The sequence below is a fragment of the Notamacropus eugenii genome, chromosome 6 (assembly GCF_028372415.1).
Source record: "Notamacropus eugenii isolate mMacEug1 chromosome 6, mMacEug1.pri_v2, whole genome shotgun sequence".
Taxonomy (NCBI): Eukaryota; Metazoa; Chordata; class Mammalia; order Diprotodontia; family Macropodidae; genus Notamacropus; species Notamacropus eugenii.
This window is the reverse complement of record NC_092877.1, coordinates 323,786,907-323,809,128: the sequence shown is the minus strand read 5'-3', so window position 1 is coordinate 323,809,128 and position 22,222 is coordinate 323,786,907. Positions and strand designations below refer to the sequence as shown.

The window sequence follows — 22,222 nt, the reverse complement described above, 5'->3', positions numbered from 1 at the left end:
CCATTAAAAAATTCAGACTTTTTCTCTGGTACAAAGGGAGAGCCAACAATTTTTCCTTGGATTTTCCAGATTCCTGAGGTGAGGTGGGGGACATACTCCTAACCCTCATGACATGGAAGGAATAACAACTTTCTCATTTTTTTTCACATCTTAAATGTTAGTTTGTTTCATATTGCATAGGTTAATATCTTTAGTAGGAAAAAACTGGCAACTAAAACACATTTCTGTTCATATTCTATTCTGAAAACCAATATCTATGACCAAATTAATACCTCTTCTCTATGTAGAAGTAGATTAACATATCTGTTGAGTTTGGTCTCAATATAAAATACAAGACTCATAAAATTCAAAAGCTCATACTAACCAGAATAGTCAATGTGATCACCATCCTCATCCACAAGGGAGGTGTGAGATATCCTGCACTGAATGGCTTAGAGCATGGTCAGAAGATTATTTGAGTAATGGATGAAATTCTAGGCTTAGATTTGAGAAGAGTTGGGTTTAAATACCAACTTTGAAACTTACCCGTTGTGTCAGTAAAATAACCTCTATGTCCCTCAGAGAATTCCCTAGAATTTGCCTCCAAATCATAGAAGGATTGTGATCTGTGAAGAAGAAAGACTTCACACACCAGGAGTTTCCTCACCTTGTTAAAATTACAGATCCTTCACATATCTGTGGATCTAAGGCAACAGTAGAAATTCTAAAAAAAAAAAAAAAAAAAAAAGCCATATGTAATCAAATCACATTTTAAATAGACTAGAACTCATGACTTAAACAACGCTCTTTTTTGTTTTAATTGTGACCTTAACAGTTAAATCAACAGAGATAAAGATAAAACAGAGATAAGGACTATATAAATGCACTAGGAACTTTTGTAGAAGTTTTAAGAAAACAGTATATAGATATATATGGACAGAGATAGTAACAAGATAATAATGAAATGGCTCTATTTGTGTCCTTACACATGCCTCTTTTAGTTCTGTAGATTTAAACATGTTTATTGATGCTCTTTTTTATATATGCCCTATTCACTAATACACCTCCCACCCATTCCCAGAATAGAAACCATCCTTGTATCCGATAGATTTAATCTGAAAACACACATCTTACTTATCCTTTACCTCTAGTCATACCTTCTCTACCAGGAGGTTGGAAGGTATGTTTCATCATCAGGCTCTTAGAAGACTAATCTCATGACTAGTTATGGTTTGAGTTTGTGAGTCCTTCAGAATTTTTCCCTTCACATTATCATGCTCACATGTAAATTACTTTTCTGGTTCTGCTCATTTTAATCTGCATCAATATAGAGAAGGCTTTTTCATATTTTTCTGCATCCATCATACTCATCATTTCTTGTGTTCAATAAAATTCCATTAGAGCTTTGCCATGAGGAATAGTCTCCCCAGAAGAGTAAGTTTCAGGGAATATAACATTTTGTAGGAGAGAGAAATGCTGTCTATGGAGTCTAGAAAGGACATTGATCTTTGGGCCCTGCAGATAGCTGCACCTGCATGGAACATCATGAGTTGTGAGAAAGTGACTTCCAGGCTTGAGGAGTCTTGTATCCCCTTTGTACAGGAGTTGTCTATGTATGTACAGCTTACTATCTTTTTGCTTTAAATTTGAGCCTACCCTCCTCACAAATCTTCTGTACATTTGTAGGAGAAAAAGTTAATTAACTTTAATCGTTAGCACAGGAGTAGGGAGTTGTGTACAACAGTGCTATAAACTCAGCCTCTGAGGGTCATCCCTATGGGGATCCATCCTGCCATTTTGAGTGAGAGTTTATGCCCTTTACTTCTATTTCTGTTTTTTTTCATTTGAGAACTGCCTAGAGCTCACTACTTTAAAGGGCCATGCAGTAGCTTATTATATGATATGAATAATCCTTTTGGGGTGTAAATAATGACTCCCTGATTTGTCAGTTTGGAGCTTTTGGCTTTTCTTAATGTAGGATACTTCATAGACTTAAGGACCAATGGGGAAAAACAATTTGCATAAGAACTAATTAAGATTCTGCTTATATTCTGCTCTAATCATTTGCATGTTTGAACTATCCATACCTGCTGTCATTGAAAGCATTAGTTCCATAAGTCAAAGATAATTTGCTTACAATTAGATACAAAGTCAGATATAAATTTCAGTTGTCATCCTCCTCAAAGGGCCCCAAACTCAGCCAGTCTTTTCACACAATGAGGATTAGTTCACTTTAAAGTGACAACTCATAGTTGTGATCAATGCAAAGTGTCTTTCTGACTTAATAAATGATTGCCACTCTCTTTAGAACTAAAAATAGAATATTAATAGATGAACTCCTAATTGTGCTTTCCTTGTTACTGACTTAAGCCTTTGTTCTCACTTATAAAAATCACTGCTTATTTATTGCTGATTATCTTTGTTCTCCCCTACCTTTTAAAAAATTAAAAGTAGAATTTGTTAGTTGTTTATGCTTCATCTTCTATTTCCTGCTTGTTGTACTGATTTCTTCTGTCATCCCAGAATAATTCTGAAAAGGCTAGTAAAAAAGTAAAATAAATAAATGTCATATTGTCTTAAATATACTGCCACCCCTGACATAGGCTAATCCCCTAAAGTTAGATTGCTTTGATAAGTAAAAGGATAGACAGGTAAATCTATTATGCAAAATAAAATAATTACATAAATGAAATTATTATAGAGTGATTCTTTTGATCAAAAAATGTGTTTTATGTACAGAATTGTAGTTTTAGAGGCTATCTAATGTAGACCCCTTCTTTTACAAATAAGAAAAGTGGGGTTAAAGTGACATTGGTGGCAGAGCTGGGATTCAAACTCGGGTTCTCTCTTTTTTTACATAGCCCCATGATGACCTCTAAACGCTTACTTTCATTGCATTCATTATTTTCGTTATCATGCTCTTACTGAAAACATGACCACAGTACACATTCATGCTTTATAGAAGCCAGAACTAGAGGAAAGTAGGGCCAATATAATTGTATTTAAAATCCGGGCAAGAAAAAGGATAGAGTCCTACAAGCTCAAGTCCCATTCCAGTCACCTGAGTTCCCTGTCCATTAGCTTCTTGTATTCCAAGGTCAGGACAGGGTACCTGCTACCTTTCTATACTATTACACTGGCAGTATCCCTAGACATGACCCAAGACCCACAGTTTGAGCCTAGAATGTCATGAATCTCATCTATATTTCTCCTGAAAATCAGCAAATAATTCATAACAAAAAGTCATGAGAAATGACACTTGGGGTTCTTGGTGTTGAGGTCTTGAACTCCACCTCCTTGTTCTAGACCAATCATGTTGATGTGTGGAGTTCTGGTTGTGATGATGCCACTACTCAAAGACTTTGAGATATTAGTTTTGATCTCATAAGAACTAGTAAAACTTCTCTTGTCAACTCTGGAGGTGACTTGCTAAACTGCTCTGATTTTGAGGTGATAGAAACTGTTTTATTGACCTGTTTATATTCCCTTGTTTGGTCTCATGTCCTTACTCCATATGCCTGTCAATATAATTTATAATAATTTTTTTTGAGGTAAGACATTCCAGGTGGGAGGTTAGGTGGCACAGTGGATAGGATGCTGGACTTGATGTCAGGAAAACTTATCTTTGTAAGTTCAGATCCAACCTCAGACACTTATTAGCTGTGGGCAAGTCACTTAAGCCTTTATGCCTCAGTTCCTCTTCTGTAAAATGAAATGGCAAACCGCTCCACTAACTTTGCCAAGAAACCTCCAAATGGTGTCACAGAGAGTTGGACATGACTGAACAACATTCCAGGTGAGGAAACTCTCCTTGCCAATGAAGATCTGAATCAATTAACAATATTTATAAAGCCGCTACTGTGTGTCAGCCACAGTACTAGGTTCTCAGATTAAAAATATAAAAAAAAAATCATCTTCAGTGAACTGTCATTCTAATGTGGAAGACACCATGCTCATACAGCATAGGAACTGGGAGAATGGGAAAAGCTGGTGGCAGAAAGTGACTTTTGACCTAAATCTTGAAGCAAATCAGGGATTCTAATTAGTGGAAGTCAGTGGGGACCGTATTCCAGGTATGAGGGATAGTGATTATAAGGGCACAGAGAAGGGAGATAAAGTGTCATGTGAAAATGAGCAAAAAGTCCAAAAGAGCTGGACCACTGAGTATATGGAGGGACAAGGTTAAGAGAGTGGAGTGGAGGAACATGTAAGAAGGTTAAAAAGGTAGGATGGGGTCAGACTGTGAAAAGTTATAAATGCCCAACAGAGTTTACATTTGACCCTAGAGGCAATTGAGATCTACTGGAGATTTTTTAATGTGTGTCTGCGTTGGAGTGGGGGAATCAATGTGGTGACATAGTCAGACCCAAGCTTAAAGAGAATCGCTTTGACTGTTCGGTGGATAATGAATCAGATTGATGAGAATCTTGTGATAGAAAGAACCATTAGGAGGCAATTACAGTAGTCCAGGTGAAATGCAGTGAGGGTCTGAACAAAGGAAGTGCCACAAGATTAAATGGATAAGATTTGGCAACTGCTTAAATGTATGAGGTGAATGAGAGATATCAAGCATGACCTTATAGTCACGAGTCTAGGTGATTGAGAAGATGATACTACCCTTGACAGTAATAAGAGAGTTTGGAATAGGGATGGTTTGGGGTGGGAAAATGATGATATCTCTTTTGGACATCATGAGTTTGAATAACCTGTAACTGTTCAATCATGACCTTGTGGACTATTATTGTCCATGGGCTTTTCTTGGCAAAGACAGTGGAGTGGTTGTCATTTCCTTCTCCAGTGGATTAAGACACAGAGAGAGAGAGAGAGAGAGAGAGAGAGAGAGAGAGAGAGAGAGAGAGAGAAAGGTTGAGTGACTTGCCTAGAATCACATAACTAGTAAGCATCTGAGTCATGTCTTCCTGACTCCAGGTCCAGCACTCTGAACCACTTAACTTCTCCCTTGAAATGCCTGTAGTATATTATAGTTTGAATTATCCAAATGGCAGTTGATGAGAGAATGGAGGGAAGGAAAGATACCAAGACTGAATATATACATTTGGAATTTATGCTCAGAGACGAATGAAACCATGAGAACTGATGAGATTACCAAGTGAGATTGCTGTTGTTGTTGTTGTGTTCGTCCTTCATTTTCGAAGATCATGACACCAGAGAAATGACATGACTTGCACTGAACTTTGTCCTGAGTGAGGGAAGGCTATGCAGGGTTACCAGCCTCAACTTCTCCTCCTGAACCATCTGGATCCAGTGACCAGATATTCATCAGGATGACTTGAGATGGTGCAGAATGAATACACAAAAGGGCCCAGGACAGAACCTTTAGGAAAACTCACAGGTGAAAGATATATGAAAAACAAGCAGTAGGAGACTGAGGAAAAGCTGGACAGATAGGAAGTGAACAGGGAAAAAACAGGGTAATTTGCCAATTTTAGACCCCCTAGTGCAGAATTAGATAGATTTCCTTTATTGTTTCTTGTAATCACCTATATTTTCCCCACATATTTGATATTCTTTTTTCTCTTGCAGACAAACCCTAAAAAATACAGTCTTGTAGTCTGCAAAGTCTGGAGACAGGATAGAAGAGACAGGGAGGTAGAAAGAGGACAGTGGTAGAAAGAAGACAAGTTTTTAGAGTTTACATGCAGCTTATTTCTGAACCTGGCACAGAGAACCATCTTTACTCAGGTGGTAGGCAAGGTCTAAGAGATCAAGTTAATTAAAGGGACCAAAAGTGAAAGAGTGCTGAGACTGACGGCCAGGTGCCCTGCACGGGTTCTGAGAAGCATCTGGTGTCCTGGAAAACTGATTTTGGTGAGTGAGGTCTCAAGTTCTGGGCTGGATCCTTGCCTCTTTCAAAATAGGTTACAATAATGAGAAAATGTTTCCTTTGTGTTGGGGCCCCATTCTTCCCATATGAAATTAAATTGGAGATTATTTTTGGATTTAGTTAAATGGAACAAATGAACTCCAAACATCTCTTGACACTAGAAAAAGAGCATGGCCAACAACTCACCACTGTTTCCCAACACCAGCCCTGGTGCATAATAAAAGGTACTGGTGAATGCCTTTTCACATGCATAGAATCATTTCAGAACAGCTAATGAAATTCATTACTCATTTGAGATAGAGAATATAAAAGGCATTATAAAAAAATCCAATCCAATTCAACATAATCTTGGCACTTGGCTTATTCCAGTTGGTCCATTTCCAAAAGAAACAGACAAATTAAATTCAGGAGAGACAATCCTGCTGTTGTTAAGTTCTAAATCAAGTCGGCTCAGTTACCCGGTTTCTCTCAATGTCTCTGTAAGGAGCAGTCATGAGAAATTAACTGATCCCAGCATCCTTGCTTACATGTGCTCAGCTAGTACCCTGAACAGACAGTCCTCCTGCTCCAAACATGAATTCTAACCAAATAGCCAGGATTTCCCTTCCACACACGCAAAATATATTTGAGCTAAGCTTTGCCAAATTCCAGGCTCGTAACAGTATAGAACATCTAATTCCCATTTTCCTGTTTAATTTCATGCTCATGGGCTATAAATCAATGTTTTTAATTAATTGATCCAATACCTAAGACATAGTTGGTGTTTAATGATGTTGTTGATAACATGGAAAAGGAATTTCCTGGAAAGCCACAACTTCTTGCTTTAAAAAAATAACAATAACACTAAGTAGATAAATTAGAGGTTGAAAGTCTTCATTACTGTTCATGTAGACCCGAAATTCATTTTTATGGCCCTTTCATGGCTATCGATCTACTCCCATCTACACACTTCAGACTCCCAATAGCATCTTGCTCACTCAAGCCGCGTTTCACCCATCCAGTCCAAATTAGAAAGAAGATGATATCAATCACGTCTGACTTTTTTGTCTGACGTATTATACTTTAAGACAGGAAACTGATTAAAAAAAAAAAAAGTAGTGTTATCAAGCAACAGGAAGGACCCAACTGAGGCTATGCACCATTGGTGGGGGGTTTTTTTTCTAGGAATACCCAGGTAACCTGGGTGCAGAAGAGATGCTGTGCATCTTGTTCTATGCCCTCAGCTTGTTCTCTTCTGTAGCAAATTAGGTAAATATAGAGAAAAGAGATAAAGAAATGCTTTGCCTACAGTGGAGACAAGCAAAAAGGAGAATCTTTGTAACTGACAGGTGAAACATACGACTGTTTAGGAAAGCTCATGAAATAGGATGAGATGAATCTTTGACTATGTTTTTCTTAAAGGCAGCATTTTTATTGGCTTTAATTTCACCCCTACAGTAGGGACTCTTAACCTGAGGTTCATTAACATTTAAAATATTTTGATAACTGTATTTCTTTTTTTCCCAGTCCAATTATTCTTATTTGTTTTTATGAAGAAATTAAGATTTATAAGTAAGAGAATAAATCCTATAGTTTATGAAGACTAGGACATATTGGCTATACATTTGATACTTTTCTTTTTTATATGAAACAATTAATGCCTATTAGGTTCATCTTGCTTTTTTTGAAAAAAAGTATATAATGAGTTTAACATTTAGCTTTTTTCTAATTTTATTCTGAACTTAAAAAAATGAGCATTTATATAAAAGCAAGCATTTCTATAACATAGTAGAATAGAAAGAAGAGATGATTTTACAGGAAACTGCAAATTTATTATGTAGAATTTACTGTTCCTTTTAAATATATAATAAAATTATCATGGAACTTTTTCCTTTTTTTTCTTCCCTTCCCCCTAACTACAGATAGTTACCATTAGACACAAATGTGTGTATCTATGTAAAACTATTGTAGACATGCTTGTATTGTTCAGCTCATTTCTCTGAATAAGAGATAACTATATTTCAGTATAATTGATTTCCCTTGCAATCTTACGGGTTTCATTTTATGTATTTAAAAACATTATTCTGAGGAGTCGCTAGATCTTCATCAGACTATCAGAAAGATTCAAGACACACATAATGGTACAGAAATCCTGCTCTACATAGTAACTGTTCATACTGATATCATACTTTTGGTCTCAAAACTAATGAGATGGTTACATTAGATCCTCACAACCAGCCCTGTGAGATAGCTAAGTAAGTACTGTTGCTTATGTTTCATGGATGAGGAAACAGAGTGGTTAAGTGATTTTTCTAAGATCATACAGCTAGGTAGAACAAGGACTCAAACCCACTTCTTCAGTCACATAATCTGTGCCCTATAGCATTGGATTATAAGATTTAGAATTGTAATGAGTCTTTGTCCAAAAAGTTCAGACCTCTCATTTTACAGAGAAAGAAACTGATCCAGAGCAGGTAAGCCACCTGCCCAAGGTCACTCAGTGAAAACAGAGACAAGATTAGAACCTAGAAAAAAAAGGATTAGAACCTACACCTATTTTCCAAATTTAATAACTTTTTTTTTAAGTTGCAGTGCTACATCCTTCTTCATGTCTTTGGGTGCCAGTTTCATTATCTGCAGAATGAAGAATGAGGGGGTGGACTAGATGACCTCTAAGAATCCGTTCATTTCTAGCATTCTTTGGTTCCCTTAACTATTCACAGTCATCAATAATTTATGCTTTTAGCAAAATATGATGTTGTTTTATGATGGAAGTTTTTAGACAGCCCTAAAGCTGGCTTACTGTTCCTCTTAGCTATTTTGTTTGTGTTCTTGGAAAATCATCCAAATAATCATTTAAATGCTGCTTCAGGTCACCCACTAGCAATTATTCAAACATTGAAGTATGTTGTTGCAGCATTAGTCATCAGAGATCTTTGGAGGGAGGCCTAGAAATCAAAGACAAACAATTTCCCCTTTTTGTTGTTGTCGTACTGCTAATTTCATTGTACATTTAACAGATTGTGTGAAATTTCTTTTAAAAATTCTCAGTTGTGGGCAATGAAAGATGTTTGCTTTTTTTCAATTAAACAAGAGCTCAGTGATTACTTCCTTAACTTTCAAGTTTATACCCAGAGCTAAAGCTGCTCAGGATCCCAGAATTTACTCTGTACAAAAAAAATTTGTACTATTTACAGAATATTATCTAATAATAGGTATAATAATATTAACTAATATTTATAGAACACCTATTGTGTTCCAGGCATGGTGCTAAGTGTTTTACAAAGATTATCTCAAGTTAGGTTCTGGTATTATCCCATTTTACAGATGGAGAAACTGAGGCAACCTGGGGTTAAGTGATTTTCTCAGAGTCACAGGGCTAGTAAGTGTCTGAGTCTGAGTTTGAATTTATGACCTGAATCTTCCTGAATTGAAGCCTGGAACTCTGCACCACCTAACTGTCTATGAGAAATAACAGTAGTAGAGGGTTGATGTTTCAGTCAGAAGGCCTAGATTCAAGGCATGCCTCTGACAGGTACTGTGACCCTGGACAAGTAATTTAACCCAGACAACTCCCTAAGATTATAAATTATACATGACTTGCTGATCTGTATCAATGAAGGAAGTTTGCGCCCTGAGAGTTGCCTATACCAAGGAAATCATGAGCCTGATGATTTTTTTAAAAATATCCTTAGAGCTTCATTCCCTCTTTTGTCTATTTTTCTTCCCCCTTATCTCCACTCTCTCTAATCCCCTCTTTCTTTTTATGGAGGCACGATGGCTATTAGGTGATTTCTCTCCAGAATCGTTTCTGTTTCCAGTGCACTGAGTCCATAATGAGTCTGTTGTATTGCTCTATTAGAGACCAACCCAGCTCCTCTCATCGTCAGTAAGGATGCTGAGAGCCAAGCAATTAGTTCTGACACTGGATCCAGGCTTCAGCGCCAACTTACACAGCCTGTGCTACTTTTATTGTTTGTAGGATGCCAACATTTAAAAACTGACCAACAGAAGCCACAAGGAAGTGTCTCAACCAGCAAGAAACTGAATTGAGCAACAACATTTTTGAGCAGGTCACTCTACAGCCCAAGCAAAGCTAAATGCAGAAAATGTTTTAATGATAGTCCAAAAGCAAGAATGCCCTGACTTTTCACCTCCATCTCTTAGTATATTTAACTTCCTTCAAGGCTCAGTTCAGATGCCACTTCCTACAGTAAATCCTTCCATATTTTCTTAATTGTTCCTTAATTATTAATTAATTATGTTCTCTCCCTTTCCCAGAAATTATTGTGCATCTATCTTATATATTGAATACTTCTCAGTAGAATAAGAATGAGGAAACTGATGATTTGAGTATAAGGACTAATTTCTTTTTTGTCTTTATATCTCCAGTTCTTAGTAAAAATGGCCTGGACATTGGTACTTAAAAAATGTTTGTTGCATTGGACCCAACTGGTATTTTGTGTTTGCAATAGATTTGATCACCATGATGACTGGGAACCTGTGTGGAATCAGAGTCCGTGGCAATGGATTCAAATAGTGCAAAAACCTTGTCATGCTGTTTTAAATTTGGATAAAGTAGCAATATTACTAGAAATAGTCAGCTTGGGGAAGGGAAGACTTGGATGGGATATGATGACTGTCTTCAAGTATCAGAAAGGTGAAGACACAGAAGGAGAATTATTTTGTTTCAACCAAGAACAATGAGGGGGAGTTGCCAAGTGGCCAATTTAGGCTTGACCAGTGAGCTTCTAACAATTGGTGCTGTCCAAAAATCAAATTCCTGCCTTGGTGGTAGTGCACATGGGACCACCTCATTGGAGATCTTCAGGTGGAGTCTGAGTCAACACTTGTCTGTGTTGCCATGGTGTTTTTTTTTTTGTGGAGGGTGGGTTGGAGAAATATGAATTGGACTATATTGCTCTTTGATGAATTAAAATATTCTGCAAAAGCCTGTGATTTAACCAGAGGTAGAATGGCAATAGTTCAATACCTCCAAAACATGAGACTCAGTGTGATCTGGGAAAATATATGGATGAGGTTACCATGCTGTGTTTTCCTTTTCTATAGCATGAGAGACCCAGACTTCTGGAGCCCTTGGATTATGAAACTGTCATTGAAGAGCTTGAGAAAACTTATTGGAATGATCCTCTTAAAGATCTCATTTTCTTCCCTAATGATGACTTCTCAGTAAGTACTCCTTTTGTTTTCCAAGCACTTAAATCCTGACTGAGTTTGAGAATGTTGTGTTTAATACAGTATTGGACACAGTGCCTGATCAGAAAGACTTGGGTTTGGATTTGGTTAGAAAAATGAGTAGTCTGCATATGACACAATATAAAAATAAAGATGATGAAAATGATCCAGGTTTGGGGGAATGAATAATATCCCAAATTATTTCTAAGAGTACTGAAGTATAGCTTTGTAGTAGCATTTTGGCATTTTTCTTATGATTCTTCCTAAAAGAGTCTAAAAGCATAGGAAATAGAGAATTCCATTAGAATCATAGATTTTGAGCTATGAGAGGCCTTGGAGATCTTTTTTCTAAGTGAAGCATACTACAGCCCAAAGCACTGGACTTTTTCACACAACTGTCAGGGCCAGGGTTCAAACCCAATCCTCTGACTCGAAAGCTACCGCTATAAATATTACACAGTACAAGTCAGGTGACTCAGCTAATTTAGAATAGAATAGAAAAGAGTCCTGAATTTTGAATCAGTGGACCAGGGTTCTATCTCATCTCTGTTTGGATAAGTTGCTTACTTTTTCTGGGTCTCGATTTCTTCACTGGATAAAATGAAGTGGTTAGACAAGCTAATTGCTAAACTTCCTTTAAGCTCTGAATCCTATTAAGTCCTGTGGAAACCTATACTTTACTTGGAAACCTTTTCTCAAATAACAAATGTGATTGCATCATGGAGATATTCCCACCCACTTGATGCCTTGGTCTGCTAGTCCAAACCACTGTGACCACTGACCAGACTACCAGCTTAAAGTACTTCAGTTCTTGAGTCTCCCCATGAATTTGGCTCAAATCTGAATGTCAAATATCGCTCACTTTCATTATTTTTTTGGATTAACTAGAAGAGGCAGCCAGGTCTAGTGAATAAAGATCCCTCCTTGAAATCAAGAAGACCCAACTTTCAGATTTCAGATTCATACAGTCATTGTGTGGCCATGGACAAGCTTCTCAGGACTCCCAGACATTTCCCTAAGACTGTAAATTTCAGGTGACATTATCAATCTTCCAAGGAAATTTGCATACTAGGAGTTCCCTACAAGACTGTGATCACAGGTTTGGATACTTCTAATCCTTTTAAAAAAAAAGAAAGAAAAGAAAAGAAAAAACTTAAGATTAATGTGTAAAGTGGGGTAGAAAAGAATAAATGAAATAAGTTGACAGATAATTTAGATTTGAAAGAGTCCTTTGGCTCATCTGTTCCAGTCTCCTCCACCATCATTTTACTGGTAAGAAAATGTAAGGTCAAGAAATTGACTTGCCCCAAGGTCACAAAGCTAGTTAGTAATAGAATGAGGTGTTGGACACCAGCCTCTTGCTTCTTCTTCCACCACTCTAATAGACAGATAAATCCAAAAGGTACTCAGTGGTGTCCTGAACCTCAAACCTACTCTATGTGTTGCACTTTTGCATTTGGTACAGTTTGGGGCTTATTGCAAGCCAAAGTGCACTTCCTTAGTTTGACCAAAATATGTAGTACTTGAACTCTAAATGCAAGATTTAACACACATCTCTCCCCACATCCTTGTTTTCATTTCTGTGACCCTAAAAGAAAGAAAGTCAGTCTTTCAGACCAGCTCCTTTCTCTCAAAAACAAGCCCAAGCAGAAGCAAAACTATGCAAATGGGGAAAATATACTTACATCTATTTAGCTCAGCCAAACCTCTGTTATACCCAAAACGTCCTATTTCTGTACCTAGAAGGAAAAGGAAGGCAACAAAGATAATAGGATCAGGGGACCTCTTTGAGAGCTGGAAGAAATCTCAGATGTCATCCGGTCCCACTGCCCTATTTGACGCATAAGGCAACTGAGATCCAGAAAAGTTAAGCGAATTAAGTAATCCAACGTCATACCCTCAGATAATGAGTGGCAGAGATGACATTCAAACCATCAGGAGAAGGCATACACAACTCTTTGTCATCTTTCATCACTCATTCAGTTGGAACAAACTGTCCCAGAGGACACTTTTCTGAGTTTTCTCTTGCTAATTTAATGTATTATTTAAAATTGAGCTCATCTTAGTATACAAAGAATAAAACTGAATAGGATTCCCATCCCTGACCCTTGCTAGGCTCTTTCACATAGTGAAGAACTGGCCACATCAGTCCATATGATTGATTACTATAGAAACTTACTGCTTATTTCCTGGCTGGGCGACTCTGACTGAGCAAGTCAATTAATGTCTCTGTACCTATTTCCTCATCTGTAAAACAGGATTAATTATACTTATGCTGTCTCCCTCCTGGTGTTGTTCAATCAACTCACAAAGATTTAACAAGCACCTTGTCATTACTCAGTTATTTCAGTCATGTCCAACTCTTCATGACCCCATTTGGGTTGTTCTTGGCAAAGATACTAGAGCGGTTTACCATTTCCTTCTTGATCTCATTTTATAGATGAGGAAACTAAGGCAAATAGGGTTTAAGTAACTTGCCCAGTGTCACACTGATAATTGTCTGAGGCCAGATTTGAACTCACAAAAATGAGTCTTTCTGACTCCAGGACTGGCACTCCATCCACTGTGCCATCAAACTGCCCCTATTAAGCACCCACTGTATGCCAGATGCTGTGCTGAACAATGAGAACACAATGACATGAAGAAAAAAGCCCCTTTCCTCAGAAAGTTTACCTTCTAAACTCATATCAGATCTTATTATGATCATTTGTCCCACATAAGCATGCCAACGTCTATACTGTGTATCTTTAGGATAGGTATATAGGGCAGTAGATAGAACACTAAAACTGGCATCAAGAAGATTTGAATTCAGATCCTGCCTCAGACACTTAACTAGCAGTTTGACTGTCAGCAAGTCAACGAACCTCTCTCATCTCCATTTTCCCACCTATAAAGTGGGTATAATAATGGCACCTCCCTCATGGGGTTGTTGTAAAACTCAAAGGAAACAATACATGTGAAACGTTTTACAAGTGTGGAAGGGTTAAGCAAATGAATTATCAGGTTTAACAAGTGAATTAATGATTAAAATGAATTTGAAGGGTTAAATAAACTCTTAGTATTATCTTCCTTGCTCTCTAATTCTATCATTTTGAATTAATATCTAATTGTTATCTATCATTTTTAAAAAACCCTGGGTTACAGCGTAGGTCAAATCTTAACTCAGATTAGTCAACTGAAAACAAAAAGATGGCTTTGAGTATTTATTAACTAGAAAGCTTTGCTTTGTAAGAAATTTTCGTATTTATCTCTCCTTACTTTCTATGAGTAGAATGAATTTATGGTCTGAGGGGAAACCATTCGTTGGCCTCTCTCTCCAATACTCTGGTGCTGTCTGACTGCCTGGCACACAGTGCGCACACAGTGAATACTGATTAATTAACTGACAGATTCTTCTTGGCCTGGATATCAGCTCCTTTTATTACATGTACATTTTGCAAGAACTAAGTAGAGAACTAATAATAATTAATAATAATAATAACAATAGCAGGTATTTATGTAACAACCAATATGTTATAGGCACTGTGTTAAGCACTTTACAAGCATTATCTCATTTGATCCTCAATAGAACCGTGGGAGTTAGGTTCTATTATTATCCCCATTTTGCAGTTGAGGAAACTGAGGCAAACAGAGACTGACTTGCCCAAGGTCACACAGCTGATAAGCGTCTGAGGCCAAATTTGAACCCAAGTTTTCCTGACTCCAGGCCCAATGCTCCATGTAATATGCCATCTATCTGGTAGATCATAAGAGAGCATAATTCCTTTCCAAGACAGTGGTCTGCAACATCTGGGATGTCTGTACCCATCCTGTGGAAGTTAATAGCTAGATGGTCCTACATGGAGCTGCTTCAATTCCGTGTGGCAGAAACTGCCAGTTCTCTGCCTCCGTGAATGTTTTTGTGAATCTAGTCTCCAACCTATAAGTCGGAAAACTGCCTGATTCTCTAATTACCATGATGAGTACACTTGCAGTTACTGAACAGCAACACCACAGAGCAGGCCTTAACTCATTGATTCATTTATTAAATCAATATGTCTTTAGAGCCTATAAAGTAAATGGAATTATCCTAAGAAACATGGGATTCAGAAGCAGAGTAATAATGCCAGAGGACTGATTGCAAAACACAATGTTGATTGGTTATTATGTAAACTAATGTGGACAAAGAGAGTAAAATGATTGGATGGCTTAAAGAATCAGAGACTTTGTGCTGTGTAAATGAATACTCTGAATACTCTACTACTGCACTCCTGGATGACTACATTAAGAGAATGATGTTCATGTTGTCTTAAATTGCTTCTTTAGGGGCAATTTTCATTCCTTTCATGATTTTAGTCTTCCCTGGCTTCCTTTAAGTGCCAAGTAAAATTTTGTCTCCTACAGGAAGCCTTTCCCAACCCCCTTAATTCTAGTACTTTCCCTCTGTTGATTATTTACTATTAATCCTATTAATAATATAATCCTGTATATAACCTTCTGTTTATATGTATGTGTGTTTGTATGTGGTCTCCCCTATTAGATTGTAATCTTCTTGCAGGCAGGAACTATCTTTTTGTCTCTTTTGTATCCCTAACACTTAGCATAGAGTCTTCCAGTAATAGATACTTAATGTTTATTGATTGACTGATAGTTTCTGAAGGGCAGGGTGAGTGAATCACAAGTGCATTTCACTACAGCTTCTAGATCCCTTCTGTGTCATCTAACAATGTTAAGAGTGAAAGATGATGTGATTTTGCTCTCTTCCATTGCTGAAAGGCATGGTGAATTAAGGGAGAAGCTTTTGTTTTTGGCATGTATTATTTTGTATTATGGTTATCTATGTTGAAGGGTTGTCACATGGTGGTCATCATGGTCATAGTTTAGATAACTAACTACTAGAAAGTTTTATACTTGAAGGACAAACTTGTGCTGCTCAATTCCAGAAGGCAAGCCTGGAAAAAATGGGTAGATGTTGAAAAAAGGGAAATTTTAGGCTTGTTTTCAATGTAAGAATGGTTTTTGCTTCACCCTTACATAAAGAAAAACTTCCTAAAGAATGGGACCATCAACAAGAAGAATGGACTAGTTGGGGAGGTAACAGGGTTTCCTCTCACCCTGGGGTTCATTAAACAAAATCTGAACAATCGCTTATTGACCATATTGCTGTTAATAATAGTCACTGCTAGTTTTCATTCATTCATACCGTGTAGAGAATTCTTGTTCAGTTGTTACTGGCCGGAGGTGTTATCGGTTAGATGACCTGAGTGATTCCTTCCAATCCTAGAACTCTGTGATTCTGATATTGTACATTTGTCTCTCCCTCAGTTAGATTATAAGCTCCATGAGGGCAGATCCATGCTCTCATTTTATACTCATTGTTTCCTTTTCTAGATGTTCATTATCCATCCCTTTAAAATTTGTATCACCCTCAGCACCAAAGACAGTAGTCTTTATAGAGTGAGGGCTTAAGATATATTGGTTGAATGAATTTATACCCAACAGACTAAACAAAGAGGGAGTAAGCCGAATTAAGGGTATGAATCAAAATGGTTATCCTTAGTCTATGGATAGGGTCTTTTTTTAGGAAAGATAAATGAAATAGGTCAGAGTCTTGTTCACTTCATTTGTACTCTATTACACAGAAAATATTATTCTGCTCTTACATAGAATAGTCCAAGTTCTATTTTCATTATGATTCTGGGAGCACTTGACTGAAATTGTTATGCAAAAACTCTCCCAGTAGAATTTAGTCATAAAGAATAGTGGGAAAAAAACAATAAATACACTATTTTCAGTTTGCTTTCTTGCTTTTCTTTCTGGAGTTGTTTTCTTTTTCACATTTCAGTTTCTTTATTTATATATTTTAGTTTTCAACATTCACTTCCATAAGACTTGAATTTCAAATTTTCTCCCTATCTTTCCCTCCCCCCACTCCATGATAGTGCATTCTGATTACCCCTTCTCCCAATCTGCCTTCCTTTCTAACACCCTGCCCCATTCTCTTCTCCTCTTCTCCTTCTATTTTCTTGTAAGGTAAGACAGATTTTTATACCCCATTGCCTGTGTATCTCATTTCCCAGTTGTATGTATAAATGATTTTTAACATTCATTTTTTAAAACTTTGAATTCCAAATTCTCTCCCTTCTTCCATCCCCACCCACCCTCACTGAGAGGGTAAACAATTTGACATAGGTTATGCATATGGAGTTAGTCATGCAAAACACTTCCATAACAGTCATGTTGTAAACAACTAACTATATTTCTGTCCATGCTATCCCAGCCCCCATTTTTTCTATTCTCTCCTTTGACCCTGCCCCTCCTCAAAAGTGTTTGCTTCTGATTACCCCCATTCCCCAAGGTACCTTCCCTTCTATTACTCCTTCCTCTCTTATCCCCCTCCCCTCTACATTCCCAGAGAGAAAGATAGATTTACATATCCAACTGAGTGTGTATGTTCCCTCCATAAACCAAATCCAGTGAGAGTAAGGTTTGCTCATTCCCTCTCATCTCCCCCCCACCTCTTCCCCTCTATTGTAAAAGCTTTTTCTTGCCTCTTTTATGGAAGAAAATTTATCCCATTCTACCTCTCCTTTTCTCCTTTCCCTAGTACATTCCTCTCTCTCACCCCTTAATTTTATTTTTTGGATATCATCCCTTCATATTCAACTCACCCTGAGCCCTCTGCCTATATACATATATATGTATATATGTGTGTGTGTGTATATATATATACACACATACATATATACTTGTGTGTATGTGTATATGTATATGTGTGTATGTATATATGTGTGTATACATGTGTGTGGATGTGTGTGTGGATATATATATGTATATACACATATATTTTCACCAACTATTTTAATAATGAGAAAGTTCTCATGAGTTACAAATATTATGTTTCCATGTAGTTCAATTTTAATAAGTTCTTTATGATTTCTCCTTCCGCTTTACCTTTTCATGCTTCTTTGAGTCATATTTGAAAGTTAATTTTTCTATTTAGCTCTGGCTTCTCAGGAATACATTAAATTACTCTATGTCATTGAAGGTCAATTTTTCCCCCTCATTGATTACACTGAGTTTTGCTGGGTAGGTTATTCTTGCTTTTAATTTAGATCCTTTAGCCTCCAGAATATCATATTCCAAGCCTTCTGATCCCTTAATGGAGAAGCTGCTAAATTCTGTGTTATACTGATTGTGTTTCCATAATACTTAAATTGTTTCTTTCTGGATGCTTGCAATATTTTCTCCTTGATCTGGGAACTCTGGAATTTGGCTATTATATTCCTGGGAGTTTGGCCATCTCTTCCAGGAGGTAATCAGTATAATTCTTCAATTCCTATTTTCCCCTCTGGTTCTAAAATATCAGGGCAGTTTTTCTTGATAATTTCTTGAAAGATGATGTCTAGGCTCTTTTTTTATCATGACTTTCAGGTAGTCAAATAATTTTAAAATTCTCTCTCCAGAACCTATTTTTCCAGGTCAATTGTTTTTCCAATGAGATATTTCATATTGTCTTCTATGTTTTCATTCTTTTGTCCTTATTTTATAATTTCTTGATTTATCATAGAGTTATTAACTTCCATTTGCTCCATTCTAAATTTTAAGGACTTATTTTCTTCAGAGAGCTTTTGGAACTCTTTTTCCATTTGGCCAATTCTGTTTTTTAAGGCATTCTCCTCCTCACTGACATTTTGGACCTTTTTTTTACCATTTAGTCTAGTCTATTTTAAGATGTTATTTTCTGCAGTATTTTGGGGGGTCTCCTCTAGCAAGCAGTTGACTCATTTTTCATGATTTTCTTGCATCACTCTCATTTCTCTTTCCAATATTTCCTCTATTTTTCTTACTTGATTTTTCAAAATCCTTTTTGCGCTCTTTCATGGCCTGAGACCAATTCATATTTTTCTTAGAGACTTTGAATGTATGAGCTTTGACTTTGTTGTCTTCTTCTCATTGTATATTTTGATCTTCCTTGTCACCAAAGTAAGATTCTGTAGTCTGAGGGGGTTTTTTTTCCCACTATTTGCTCATTTTCTCAACCAATTATTCAACTTTTTAACTCTTTGTCAAGGGAGGAATCTGCTTCCAGTGGTGGGGGCTGGGGCAGGGGTTGTACTGTCCCAAGATTCAGGAGTTTTGTGCAGCTGTTTTCAGAGATACTTCTAGGGACCCGTAAGTTTTCAGTCCTTTCAAGGTAATATCATCCAAGGAGAGGTGTTTATTCCTCTCCTGGCCTGTGCCCTGATCTGTGAGTGACTACAAAAACTCTTTTCTGCTCTAGAACTGTGAGGAGAGTTCCCTCTCCATTGCTGCCATAAGCTCCCCTCTTTGCCCCAGGACTGCCACCCAGGACTGCAACCCAGATCTAAATATGAGCAAAGCAACAGAATCCTGCCTTAGTGCCAGCAAAGACACTGTAATCTCTTTCTGACCAGTTGTTCTATCCTCTTACTGTCTGTGGGCTGAAATCTCTGGAAGCAGTCACTGCTGCTGCCACCAATCCAGAGCTACACTTGGAGCCAGAGCTGGTCTGTGCTCCTCTCTCACCCAGGTCTGACAGACTTTTCCCACCAACCTTCTAAATTGTCTTTGGCATTTGTTGCATTTGGCCTAGTGCAACAGACCTTTCCCATCAGCCGCTGAGGTTGTCTTGGGCTAGAAATTTGTTTTACTCTCTCTTTTTGTGTGCTCTCCTGCTCTAGAATTTGTTGTCATTTTTAAAGGGATTTGGAGGGATTTAAGGAATGCTGAAGCGAGTCCCTACTTTTATTCCACCATCTTGGCTCTGCCCTGGGAAGTTGTTGATAATAGAAAATCAGTGGCAACCAAATACTCCAGTAGTTTTGCAAGGTTGCCTGATACAGCCAAAATAGACATTTGAAATAGGCAATGCCAAGGGGAAAGTATTTAAGTACTTTTTAAGTACTTAAGCATTTACAATGTCCAAGACTCAAAGCAGTGATTCATTTTTGAATTACTAATTATTGATAGGTTTGTCCTTAGATCAAGCTAAAATTTGCTTCTCTTCCACTTCTATCCATTGCTCCTAATTCCTGAGTCAGTCAGAATAAAACAACTTCCTCTCCCACATTGTAGCGCCTCAAATACAGGGTGTCCCCAAAGTTTTAGTGTGGTTTTCAGCTCTAATAGCTTAAAAATTAATAGCTTTAGAAACTATTAAAACTTAAAACCAAATTAAGACTTTGGGGACACCTTGTATTTAAAGAAAGCTGCTTGCCCTTTACATATTCTCTAGGTTAAATATTCTCAGTTCCTTGAATCTATTCTCTTATGCAGTGTCGTCAAGGCACTATCTTTCTTACCTTTCTGTGGATGATGTCAAGCCTATTAAAATCTTTCCTAAAATGAAGTGCCAAGAATTGAATACAATTAACCTAAAAGTGTAAATTCCAAAAAAAATGTAAATTCCCTGTCTGAAAAGTTCCAAATTTGATTTTTATAATAACAGAGACATTGCACTTTTATTATTTGACCTGATTATTGACAAAGTAATTTAAAATTTTGTTAAGACCCAATTTGTAGGAGATTTTTATCAAAGAAAGATGATCTCCACAAGTGACCCAAGCCAGTCAGCTGGAAACTTCTCTGAGACCACACCCAGACCAGAGAGTATATCAGATGGGGTCTTAAAAATCAGATAGTGTATGAGATGAGACTTCTGAGCCTTAAATGGCCTTTTTTTTTTTTTTTTTTTTTACTCTTTACTTTTTTATCTCTTCACCTTTAACTGTAAGGTCTACATAGTAAAGGAGACTGCTCCCTTTGGTTTTGTCAGTGCATCCATCAGTTTCTCTCATTTTCCTCCTCACATTGTTACCCATTATAAGCCCCATAGTTAAGAACCCTTGATGGAGTTTTTATATACCAGTTAGTGGTTTATTGAGGAGACTTCATCTCTCTATTAGAATCAAATGGGGGAATTTGAGAAATGAATATTTCTCATATTTAATAACTAATTGTTGCATTAGGACTAAGGTTTTTCCCCTTTTCTGCTTCCTCATCCAAAAATCAACCAGTGTGAGAAATTTCTCTTAGAGATTTACTCAGGCCAAGATGTAATCAGACAGTAAAAGAAATTCTAAGTTTAGGCTAATGGGGGTATTGGGCTCATTGTATTTGCTCAGATAGGTCCTAGAAAAATGTTGATTCTTCCTATTATCGATAGGTAATATATAAATTGACATTTCTTTGACCAAAATTTGAGTGATCTAAATCACATACCACGAGAGAGCCTACCTCCCATTTGATTAACCAATCAGACATAATTAAGCATCCCCCAGAAATACCTCTTCTTCAAAGGGCATGTAAGGTGATCTTTGGTCTAAGAAAGACAGTCAAATGACCATCCTTTTGTTAATAACCTGCTGGCTTTGGGGTAGGAGGTGGCACAGTGGATAGAGTACCAACTCTGGAGTCAGAGGAGGACCTGAGTTCAAATTCAGCCTCAGACACCAAATATTTGCTATCTGTGTGATCCTGGGCAAATCGCTGAACTTCAATTAACTTGAAAAAACAATAATAATAATCATAAATAGCCTGCTGCCCTTATTATTAATAATAAAATAATTAAATTATGCAGAAAAATAATTGAACACAACACCCCAGAAGTGATTTGACCAGAGCAGATTACATTGGGACTATTCTGTGCCTAGTCCTGGACCCCATGATCACCTTTCTGTAGTTTGGCAGCCAAAACTGTAGAGCTGTATCCAACTTGTAATTGATGACAACTCCCAGATATTTTTCATACAATGGCTGCTTAGTCAGATTTTCCCCATCTTTTACTTGTGAAGTTGTTGTTTGCTCAAGGTAAGAACATGTACTTTGCCCTATCAAATTGTGCCTTACTAGATTTGGCCCAATATTCAGACCTTCTCTTTGAAGAATTTTAATTATGCCTTCCAAAATGGTTGCCATCTCTCCTAGTTTGGGGTCATTTGCCACTTGATAGGCAGGTCATTGATGTCTTTGTAGGTAGTAAAGATGTCAGCCAACTTAACACCAAACATACACCCCTGGATCACACCATTAGATAATATGTTCCAAGTTAATATTGAATCATTTATGTTGACTCCTGGAATATAGACATTCAAGAAAATTTTAACCCAAGTCACTATTGTTCACATCTTTCCATCTCATCCATAGGAATGACATAGAGACTACCAAACTCTGGTGAAACCTAGGCAATTTCTTTCAATAGGCTAATAACCATCAAAAAAG

General features: G+C 37.2%; 1 protein-coding gene across 5 annotated transcripts in view; it reads left to right on the top strand.

Moving 5' to 3' along the window:
- Positions 1–22,222, top strand: part of DOCK10 (dedicator of cytokinesis 10) — a 358,984-nt gene that overhangs the window by 146,402 nt on the left and 190,360 nt on the right. For all 5 annotated transcript variants that reach the window (XM_072617984.1, XM_072617982.1, XM_072617986.1 and 2 more), the window contains exon 2: positions 10,874–10,993. In XM_072617984.1, coding sequence (XP_072474085.1) covers positions 10,874–10,993 — 120 coding nt within the window. The remainder of the gene's footprint in view (positions 1–10,873; positions 10,994–22,222) is intronic.